This window comes from Pundamilia nyererei, unplaced genomic scaffold (assembly GCF_000239375.1).
Source record: "Pundamilia nyererei isolate P.nyererei 1_Seehausen unplaced genomic scaffold, PunNye1.0 scaffold00144, whole genome shotgun sequence".
NCBI lineage: Eukaryota > Metazoa > Chordata > Actinopteri > Cichliformes > Cichlidae > Pundamilia > Pundamilia nyererei.
In genome coordinates, this window is record NW_005187545.1 from 973232 (window position 1) to 985218 (window position 11987).

At 40.7% G+C, this 11987-nt stretch overlaps 1 protein-coding gene across 1 annotated transcript; it reads right to left on the minus strand.

The window, feature by feature from the left end:
• Positions 1 to 4739: 4739 nt before the first annotated feature.
• On the minus strand, positions 4740 to 11222 carry rcc1 (regulator of chromosome condensation 1). Its single transcript, XM_005744474.1, has 10 exons — positions 11141 to 11222; positions 9803 to 9899; positions 9296 to 9483; positions 9004 to 9183; positions 8537 to 8633; positions 8314 to 8436; positions 8034 to 8174; positions 7810 to 7929; positions 7568 to 7720; positions 4740 to 5504 (listed from the first exon to the last, which is right to left on the minus strand). Exons 2-10 carry the CDS (start codon positions 9879 to 9881, stop codon positions 5329 to 5331), a joined length of 1257 nt encoding a protein of 418 aa, XP_005744531.1. The 5' UTR covers positions 9882 to 9899; positions 11141 to 11222; the 3' UTR covers positions 4740 to 5328.
• Between the last annotated feature and the right edge of the window lie 765 nt (positions 11223 to 11987).

An 11987-nucleotide genomic window follows, 5' to 3' on the forward strand; every position in this document is an offset into this window, starting at 1 on the left:
CTTAAGGACATGACTTTCAGATACTGTTCATATGCTGTAGACAGTTGTTTAGCCCTACCCTTTCTTCTTTTGTCCTCCATTTGTCTCGTTTCAATTTGGCAGAGTTTTTTGGGGGGGAAAATACTATTTTATAGCTGTCGAACTGTGTTTTATTCTGCATTTTTAAATAGATTTAACTAAAGAAACGGGAACAAATGATCTGTTTTTGTGACATGTGGCTAGTAACACAGAGGCTAATGATGCTATTTAGAGTTTGTTCTGTTATCTCTGTGATGTGTAGACACAACGCTGGTTCATCCCTTTAGTTAGGTGCCTTTCTATGTTTCAGTGATTCATAGGTCAGTGTTAAATCTTGTTAAGTAAACAAACAACTAGTTTAACTCACAACCCACAACTTAATGTCTTCTGCAGAGCCTCTTTGGCTCTATAGCAAATCAAAATTAAAGAAATAACGTGCCCTTGTGATTGATAATGTGCTAATGTTGTGCTGGCTCTAGTGATGTGTTTTTAATTATATTTTATTTTTTAATTTTATTTACTCGACTAACTGGTACTCATCTTGAAGAATACAAGGACGGGACGAATTGCGCCGCAGTGCATTCAAAACAATTAAGACTCTCGCTGAGCAACTGCCTGAGAAGAAAACATTACAGACACGTTTAACACTTAAGTGACACATGCTTGCAGCGAACGTCAGCTAGGCTTGGGGAAGATGAGGCGAACACAACAACATCTTGGCCATATGTATTTATTTATTGTGGCTGATGGATTGTGTGTTCAAATGTTCATTTTTTTAAAGACTGATAAGATTCTCTGCCCAGAATGACTGATGATGTCTTAGAAAACAGAAACCTTAGATGGCATCAGGCTCTCTGCTGAAAGTTGAAATATGTCACTCAAACGCCTGGAGTGAGAAATGTTCAGTCTTGATGTCTCAGACGGTCCTGTGTATTACATCACAGTGCTAACAAAGAGAGACCAGACACATCTGTGATTGGGAGAGTGAAGGAGAGCAGAGCTTGCTGAAGATTTCTTTGAAACCTCACTAGAAGCGTGCTCCTTCTGACAGTCACATGGCTCTGCCTGCACGTTCGCTGTTTAAAAGACAATATAAAGAATTTAGTTAAATACATTTGTCTGGCTTCTGACGTGACTGCATGCTCACCCCTCAAGCACCCAGATTTACAGCACTGCCACAACTGTGACATTTGTGGTGGCTGTAGCTCAGGTGGCAGAGCAGGTCAGCCACTAATCAGAAGGTCAGTGGTTCGATCCCAGGCTGCACCCTGGCTGCATGCCAAATATCCTTGGGCAAGATACTAACCCCGTGTTTGCCTACTGGTGGTGGTCAGAGGGCCCGGTGGCGCCTGTGCCCAGCAGCCTCACCTCTGTCAGTGCGCCCCAGGGCAGCTGTGGCTACAATGTAGCTTGCCATCACCAGTGTGTGAATGTGTGTGTGAATGGGTGGATGACTGAATGTAGTGTAAAGCGCTTTGGGGGTCCTATGGACTAGAAAAGCGCTATACAAATGTAGGCCATTTGCTTAATTTTTTCATTGTTTCACATTTTCTATAAAACAAGTACAGTCAAACACTGAGATGCTGTGGTCTAGCTGCAGAGTGACACACGCTTAATGAAGTGCTTTGGTGTTTTAACCCTCGCTCACGGCGGCTCATATGCTCAACAGAATGGAGAACAGAGAAAATCTCACTGAAGCATTCACAACAGCGCTGCATTGTGTGTGTCCCTGCTCCTATCGCTTTGCTGGGAGCAAAAGCTCAGATTTGTTGTTTGGCTTAATAAAAGACAATCATCTTGTTTGGGAGACTGGGATAAATACACAACTTGAGCTCTATTATATCGCGATGATGCAGTCATGTAAATATTTCAGTATAAAAAACATAACAGACATCTCTGCATGTTTTCACTTTACAATCTCATCTAGGCTGACAATGCAGAACTGGGCAGAATATGAGCTATCTCTCTCTCTCTCTTTCTTTTTTTAAAGAAACTGTTAAATGTCTCGGTTTAAACATCAGATAGCTTTTGTGTGGTATAGTGAATAAAATCTGGATTTATGGGATTTCCAAATCAATGCATTATGTTTTTATTTACATTTTACACAGTGGTTTGTATATAAGTCATTGAGTCAGGGACCTATCCTACATAGGAGGCCTGGCTGGATGGTGTAGGTACTAGAATGAAGAGGATACAGTCGTGAAACTTTACAAGCAACCAGTTCAGGTCAGAATAACAGTTTAAAGATGTGGTTTGAGCCTTAATTACTCAATTCCGTCACGAGACTGTCTCAGTTTCCCTCTTCCCTGCTGTCAGTTAGCTGCTGTCCATGAAGGTGACTTAAACCCAGTGCTAAACACAGTCCATAAGACAGATATATCACATCTTGTTGAAGTGATGCGTTGCATACAATTGTGCTTTGCTAGTGTTTAATGTGTTGTGTTATCCTATCGGGACAACACGTCTTTTAAAAAAAGCATTATTTTCAAAAGATGTTGCCTTCTTTTAAGCCTCTGCACGGCTCTTGATTCACTGCTGTGGGCCTCAGGAGATCCCCTCATACCAGCGGATGAGCAGTTCAACCTATCAAGGCAGTCACTAATAACTCCTAGCATGGATCACAGAGGACGGAGGACCAGCAGCTTAACAGCAAGAGAGTCATTTATTCACTAATAAGATCTGATTTCGGTTCGCCAGCGCACATGCTCTCAGGCATGTTTTCTCCAAGTGAGACTCTCCTCCTATTAAAGCCTGACACCAAACAACATCCTAACATGAACCATGTGCCTGCTTAAAGACAATATCTGCACCTACTGAATGTAGTCTCTTTCCACTTGCTAAATGCAAGTCATTAAGCAGTGCATCTTTAAAGTGCTTTAAGTTGAATAAAAACACACATCAGTGTGAAGTGTGCCGTTTGGTCGATATCAGTGTTTCTGAGGCTGCTCCTTCTCCTCTCTACATTTAACCTGCCTAAACACACATTCAGATGCATATTATCCAAACTGTGTTAATTCTATATGAGGCAGAAATTCGATATAAAGACGGATTGATTTGGACAACTGCTTCCTGCTGCACGCATTTAACAGATTCTTAAAAGCAAATGAAAGAAACTCGGAGAAAAGCCTCTCCAAAGAATTCAAGTCATCAGCCCACTTTGGATTTTCATGATTAGGTCACACTTGAGAAATAGCACTCAAGACTTTATGAAATAGCATGTTAATTAAAAAAAGCAGCAGGGTAACTCAAGAGCTGCTACATCCCAGATTGATGCAGAGCTACATGATGCTAAATTTGTGATGTTTTCATCTTTTTTTTTCTTCACGTGATGCTGCTCATGAAGAGTCTGTCAGAGGTGTGTAGTCTAAAGCCCTGCAGAGAGTGGTACCCAAATATGAGCTTATGAGAGACGTATGTAGATCTCCGAGTGACTGTGCACGTGTGCAGGTGTGTGAGAGTAGCTGTTCTCCTCTTTTATTTGTGAAATGAAGAGGATCAGAGCTAAAAGTGAAAGGAACTAATGGCAGGATGTCACTGCCGACTTCCTGTGTGAATGTGAGTCTTTGTGCTGAGAAGCTTTTGGACTATAATAAGATGAATGCTTCAGTATGTGGAAAGCTGATAAAAGCATCAATCCTTGACATCTCCTGGCAACCTTTCCAAACTCTGCAGATTCAATCTCTAACATTTAGCCCACTGATGCCCTGAAGGTGCATCAAAGGAACACTAGATTTATTACAGAATCAAGGATCTTTATGTGATCTACACTGGAGGTTCTTTAACAAGTAAAATAAATAAATAATTAATGGTTATTTAATTAGAAATAACATTACACACAGAATAAATGTTTCAGGTCTTACATTGGATTAACGAAGTAAGGAAACATTAGTGATATTGATGCAGAACTGCAATGCTTTGTTCACCCACAGGGACTTTATTAGCTACACGTGTCCAACATCTCCTTAATGCAAACATCTAATCAGCCAATTACTTGGCAGCAACAAGGGGAAGATGACCTCAAGTTGAAACCAAACATGATTAGAATGAGGGAGAAAAGTGATTTAAGTGACTTCCCGCACAAATATAAGCTTTACAGAGAATGGTCTGAAAAACAAAAACAAAAAATCTATCCTATGAGCGGCAGTTCTCGGGGAAAAAATACCTTGATGAAGTCAGAGGAGAAAGGCCAGACTGCTACAAGGTGATAGAAAGGCAACAGTAACTCGTAGCGACATGAAAACATAGATCCATCCTGCCTTGTATCATCAATTCAGGCTGCTGGTGGTGTTGTAATGGTGTGGGGAACATTTTATATCGCGTATCCATCTGCTGAAGACTGCTTGAGTTCACTGTACTTGAATGGCCTCCACAGTCACCAGATCTCAATCCAGTAAAGCAACATTGGGATGCATTGGAAACGCAGATTCTCATCATGAATGTACAATTTATAAATCTGCAGTAACTGTGTGATGCTGTCATGTCAACATGGACTAAAATCTCTTAGCAATGTTTCCAGCATTGTGTTGCACGAGTATTCAACAATAAACAGCTCAGTGAGTGGGCCTCTATTTGCCTTTTCTGTAGCACAAACACACACACGCACACAGACAAATGTTCTTTTTACAGTTAAAGAAAAGCAGCAAGGGTTTACTATCAAAAAGCTGTAACCAGGATCTTATTAATACACAGTAAATGAAATGAAGTAAATGTGTCTTGTATTTTCCTTAAAAAAGAAATCAGCTTTATTTTTCAGACAGGAAATGCAACAAAATACAGGATACAGTATGATGTGTTACCAAATGTCCAAACAGTTACAACAAATTTGTGTGCACTGGGTAGAACGAACAGTAGTCGCACATGTTAAACTCACCAGGCGTACAGGTCCTGTCTGACAAAGGTCTAATCTACTTATTGCTTTAATGAAAACATTAAAAAGACTATTTTATGTCCTTAAACATCCTGCACTGCCATTTCCTTTATGTACATGCACAGTCATAAACATCACATATAACATCTTAGAGTCATACAAATGACCAGATGAAAAGACTTTAAAGGACTGTCAAAAACTAGCTTTAAAAAAAATAGTCTTTCATTTGTCATGATCTACCAAAAACATCACAACATTCCCCAATGCCAAGGGCACAGGAGCTTCCATAAAAGAGGACAAACCTCACCTCTCCCCTCTATCACGCACGTCTCACACTCCCTCGGCTCAGCATAGGAAGTCACATTCATCAACACCCTTCCCCTGATTTAGGCACCCTGGCCCCACCTTGAAGCGCCCCCTTCACTCTCTGTCAGTGCAGGACATCAGCTCTCCTGCTTGTCTTTGACCAAAAGGACGGTGTGCTGCCCTCCACTGGAGGCCATCAGTACTTCACGGTTCTCCAGCTGTTTGCCTGTCATCTTCACAGGACTCCACTCATCATCTTCCTCTCCAGTGCCAAGCTGCAGGTTGGTGCCCATGCCCCAGGCATACACAGATCCTGGAGTAGGAAAAAGTGACAGTAAGGAGAGCGAGCAACCTTTTATTCTCTAAGGGTGTCGACTGTGTGAAAACCCAGGAGTGAAAGTTTAGTACTTGTTGCACTGTGAGTGATGGCTCTGATAAGAATCCTGCTTCACAATTTTGTGTCAGACAGTCAGTCACACATTTTCTGAAGACTTTTTTCCATATCTAAAAACTTTCTAACCATTAACGAATAAGTTTGGACACATTATTGAATTTTTTTTTCATTATTTTATATAGATACAAACTGAAGACATCAAATATATGAGGCAAGATATATAGAATTATTTTGCAAAGAAAAAATTGATAAATTATTCTAAATATGTTTTATATTTCAGATTCCTCAAAGTAGCCACTTTTTGCTTTGTTAACAGTGTTGCAAACTCTTGGCCTTCTCTCAATGAGCTTCATGATGTAGTCACCTGAAATGGTTTTTACTTCACAGTTGTGCCTTGTTAGGGTTCATTTCTGAAATTTCTTGCTTTCTTAACAGAGTTGGGACCATCACTTGTGCTGTGCAGAAGTCAGGTTGGTACACAGCTGACAGCCCTATTTGGCAACTGTTAGAATTCATGTTATGGCAAGAACCAACCAATCAGCTAAATAAAGAGAAACGACAGTCCATCATTACTTTAAGAACTAAAGGTCAGTCAGTCCAGAAAATTGCAAAAACTCTAAATGTGTCCCCAAAGTCCAGTCGCAAAAACCATCAAGAACTATAACAAAACTGGTTCATATAAGGTCCGCCCCAGGAAAGGAAGACCAAGAGTCACCTCTGCTGCTGAGGATAAATTCATCCGAGTCACCAGCCTCAGAAACCGCAAGTTAACAGCGCCTCAGATTAGAGCCCAGATAAATGCCACACAGAGTTCCAGTAGCAGACACATCTCTACATCAACTGTTCAGAGGAGACGAATCAGGCCTTTATGGTCAAATAGCTGCTAAGAAACCACGACTAAGCAAAAAACATCAAGAAACACAAGGAATGGACATTAGACCAGTGGAAATCTGTGCTTTGGGTCTGATGAGTCCAAATTGAGATCTTTGCTTCCACCCGCTGTGTCTTTGTGTGATGCAGAAAAGGTGAACGGATGGTGTCTACATGTAGGGTTCCCAACGATGGTGTGATGGTGTGGGGGTGCTTTGCTGGTGACACTGTTTGGAATTTATTCAAAACTGAACCAGCATGGCTACCACAGCACCCTGCAGCCACATGCCATCCCATCCAGTTTGCGATTAGTTGGACCCAAATTATTCTTCAACAGGACAATGACCGAAAACACACCTCCAGGCTGTGTAAGGGTTATTTGACCAAGAAGGAGAGTGATGGAGTGCTGCATCAGATGGCCTGGCCTCCACAGTCACCTGACCTAAACCCAACCAAGATGGTTTGGGATGAGATGGATGGCAGGGTGAAGGCAAAAGTGCCAACAAGCGCTCAGCATCTCTATGAACTCCTTCAATACTGTTGAAGGAGACTGTTCAAAGTGACTACCTCATGAAGCTCATAGAGAGAACGCCAAGAGTGTCCAAAGCAGTAATCAAAGCAAAGGGTGGCTATTTTAAAGAATCTCAAATATAAAACATGTTGAGTTACTTCACACTTTTTTGTTTCCTACATAATTCCATGTGTTCATTCATAGTTTTCATGCCTTCAGTGAGAATCTTTAATATAAATAGTCATGAAAATAAAGAAAAACCATTAAAGAAGGTGTGTGCAGATGTGACTGGTAGTGTAAGTATCCCTACAAAACAAGGTTAACTGTGATCTCCTGCTAATAAACCTCACATTACTTTCTCTTCATGCCTAAAGTTGGATTAAACTTGCTGCTATCTCACTGTCACCAGCAGCAATGTCTAAACAAACAGGAAATGAGGGGTCATGTGTTTGTAAGATAAATTTAAAGCTAGGACGATTTAGGGCAAAGTATAGTGTCTCATTGCACTTCAATGCTTCAGAAGAAAATAATAACAAAAAAAAAGGGCTGCAAACAGACTCAGTTGTTTTACTCTTCCCATCCTGATTGCCTTGGTTCTCACCTTCTCTGGTAACTGCATAGCTGACAGACGCCCCGCACGACACTCCTTTAGCCAGCTCTATCCCCATCACAGGTGTGGGCTCGCTCTTCTCTTCAGCCCCTTCTCCCAGACCAAGACGACCATACTCTGCTCTTCCCAGGCTATATACCTGCCCTGAAAGACAAGAGTCCAACACTCCAGCTGACTTGAGTGCTAACAGATGATGCGTAACATCTGCCTGCAATTACACACAGCCAGCTTACCTTCAGCATCAAGGCAAAGTGTGTGATGCTGTCCTCCAGAGAAGTCTACCCAGGCAGTGGTCGAGTTCTTGAAACATGTAAGCTTTACAGGGACAAAACACATCTTGGTGCTTTTGGTGCCTAAAAAGATTCATTTGAAATGATACAGTCACTGTCACAGTCACAAATAGTACACGGCAGTAGAGTTTACAAAGGATAACGCAGGAGTGACGAGTCACACTGACCCAGCTGGTGATAGTTTGAGAGGCCAAATCCATACACATGGCCCTCTTTTGACACAGCAAAGGTGACGTACGCTCCACAGAAGGCGTCAACGAAGTGAACTTTCCCTTTCACTTTTACCATCTGTGGAACCAGCAGCCGCTCTGAGATCACAAAAATAAACAGGAGTGATGTATAGAACATTAAAGACAGTATAAAAAAGAAACATTTATGTAATCAGATATTAACATAAATCTACAGTTTTTGATCCACCAAAAAACAGAAAAGGTGTGTGCTACGTACTAAGGCCTTTCCTGCCTCCTCTGTTTGAAAAGTGTTCAGGCACTCTTCCCAGCTGCCCCTGCTCAGCTGAGCCAGACGTGTATAGATTTCCTTCCAGCGTCACCATTACCACGTGATCATTACCTAGTAAAGAAATCAGTTACACAAATATCCCAGTTAGAAACTCATTTATAATGCACACATAGTAACATAAAGCACTAAACAAAAACCTTTTCTTTTTTACCTGAAACTATTTTAACAACGCGTTCTGTTAAAGGGACTTTAACTGGTAGAGCACACGTTTTCATCGGCTCCAGAAGACCAATAACTCCATTATTATCCTAAGAAAACAGGGTAATATGCAGACAACATGTTAGACAGTCAAAACATTAAATACATTTCAATGTCTTTTCCCTACATTGTGTAGAATTACAAGAAGATTATGATTTTATTCATTAAAATTAAATGCTTTCTGATTCCACTGCATACATACTACAATATACTAAAATAGTTTTTATACATTTATTTTACAGCGTTAATAAATGTTTAGGAACAACATTTAGGGTTTGGATAATAATATAGTGCTGAAGGAAAAATGATATGAAACCTTTGAACAAAAACAATTACATAGAAAGTAATGGAAGGGTGATAAAAATAGTTGCTGAGACAGCACACAGGACCAGACTGCTCCCTAACTAGCAGTTCACTAACCCTGAAAGAGCCCCAGATGTACACCGATCCATCCTCTGTGACTGCGGCTGTGTGGCTGTCCCCTGCCGATACCTGGACCACCTTCTCATTCAGCGTCACCTTTCCCGGGATCATCTCAGACCCCTCCTCTGATGTGTCCCGACCAAGAGCCCCTTCGTCATTACAGCCAAACGTGTAAATCTAAACAAAGAAAACAGTTTACATGAGAAACTAAGAAGCTCTTTGTTAAACGCTACAAACAGGTTGCCATTACATTTGTTTGAAGTGAGAAATAAGACAGATGTTTGCTTACATTTCCAGTTTCGCCGAGGCACACGGTGTGCATGCCTCCAGCTGTCACCTGAACAATTTTCTCTGGCAGGGACAGAAGTGCTGGCTTCTTCCTTTCAATGACATCTTCCCCTAAACCCAACTGTCCAACATCACCTTGGCCCAAAACAAGAACCTGCCCCGCCTCTTTGAAATGACTCCTGTGTGAAACTGAAACACATATACAACCAGTTTCATAGTGAGCACTGAATTTTATTGGTTTGATGGAAAACACATGGAAAATGATGAAATTAGTAAAAAGTTAGTAAAAACACTGACAATGCAGTGTGATACACTTGGGAGTCAAAAGCCTTCCTTTCACATATGTGCATAATACTTGCTTAACAGAAATATCTTACTTCAGCAAACTCAAATAGAAGTGGTGTACATGTTTAAATGCAATGCCACTTTTTAGCTGGACTATCAGTTGTTCAAACTGAATCTGGTTACCCCTTTATAAACTCCTGTTTTGAAAAGGGAAGTGACTTACCTTTCACCTTTTTGGAGTCTTTATCATCTTCCACAATAGCAGCAGACTTTCTCTTGGTGGTTGTCTTTTTGGCAGGCATGATAGCAACACTTTTGGACTTTAAGAAAATATAAGGTTGTGTGTAAATTGGGTAAGTTTCTTAACTAAATGGATAATGTGAGTTAAACAGTACAACAAAGTAATTTAAACTACGCTAGAATTCTTACACCACACAAAATAAAAGAAACAAAAAGGCTAAACAGGATAGTTATTAGATACCACAAATGTCTCAAATTTACAAGGCAAGGCAGATAATTAAGTACATGAACAGCCGACATTTAACCTACAAGTCATTTGCATGTCTACCCTGGGGATGAGTAAAGTATACATCCATCTCTCTATATTACTTACCGATACTCATGATGAGTATTTTAATTACTTACCGATACTCATGATGAGTATTTTAATTGCAGACAGAAAAGCAACGTGGACCACAATAACAAAACACTAGTGTAACCTGGAGAAAACCAGGCTACACTAGTATGATCTCTCTAAATACAAAAGCGTTTATAGACCACAATCACCCCGCAAACCAGAGTCCAGACCACAGTGGTCCTGACTCTTAGACAGCACTACAGACTAGCCAGCAGACCAACATAATACACAAAAAGCCTTTTGTTGCTGTTCTAAGACTGCCCAGCAGTTCTTAGGGTTCAACAGCTGTCGGAGCCTAACTTCAATGGTTCTTTCACCCCACAAACAGCTGCGCTTCAGTCACCCCTGCTTCTCATGCTGATAAGAGACCACTGCCCACAAAAATAAGGACACATGGTACAGTTTGAAATGAGAGTCAGTTTTAGCTTTTGGTCCCCACTATAGATCGTACGACAGACGCTGGGATTTCATAAGGAAGTGCTTGGATAGTGCTATCATCTCCTTTACAGCGCTGGACAGTTTAAATTAAGCTGCGTGATCTAACGCTGGCAGTGCCCATGTGCCCTTGCTAACATTCAGTTAACTTGGCTGCTGAACGAGTTGTATGTGGTGTAAAACATTGACTGTAAATAATCGTGTCACAACGAGCAACGAACACAGCGAGAAAGCAAGATAGTAAATATAAGTTGTTACAGCTTAACCAAAGTTAGTTGGCCGGCATTGAAAGTAAAGCTTTTCAGCCAAATGCCGGCTAACTGTTTGCTAGCCAATGCTAGCTGGCTAGCTAGGGTGTTAGCGTGACATTGAATGAATGAAACCGAGAAACATAATTTAACAATGTAACTGCGTGCGATTCAGTGGTGCAGTATTTCTCGATACTTGTTTAATCCATCTGTAAAGTGTAGGAGGTGATAATTAACTGACCTGTGAAATGTTGAAGAGTGCAGTTTGAAGTGAACGTGCACAGCCTGGTTCCCGGTCTCGAGACGTGCAACGTTACGTTCTGTGGAACCTTTGGAACGCCCGCCTCCTTAAAGAGACAGTAACACTCAGAGCCACAGGAAGATGGACACAGACAGATGTTCACATGTATATATGTCTATCTATCTATGATAAAGTGCATCCGGCGAAGCCATGTATCTGCGTAAATTAAGTAATACTTGGTGCTGGAGGAAGTACTCCTATCATCTTTCTCAGAACTGGGACAGGTAGCTCTGGTGAATGAATCGGGCTACAGATCAGTTATAAATGTAAAAGTACTAACGTCTGGTGGAACACTCAGTTTTTATTATAACCAAAGATATGAGAGTATTTTCTACTCCTCCTTCTTCTTATTTTGGCTGTTTCCTTTAGGGGTCGCCACAGCAGATCATCTGGCTCCATCTCACCCTCAGTACCTCAAGTACTTCAAAAAGTGCAGAATTTAGGTAAAGGTACACGTCAATAGCTGTAATAGGGCAGTGTATTATTGTTAACAAACAAAAACACCCAACAACAACAATGTAAAAGTAGTGGTATATTCATCTAAAGTTGAATGCGTAATATAAAACCTTAACCTTATATAGTTAATATTTCTGTTATCTTGTACAGCTCAATAATTAAGCAAGCTGTATGTAATGTAAAGAAAATGCTGACCAGCTGATATTAACACAGAGACTGTTGGGAATCTTTTGATTTTCACCTTAATCCATCTTGTATCACTTTTATGTCTAATTGATATTAAGAGATAAAAATTTATCAGTAACCTACAAACCTTTTTTTAGGTTGTCCC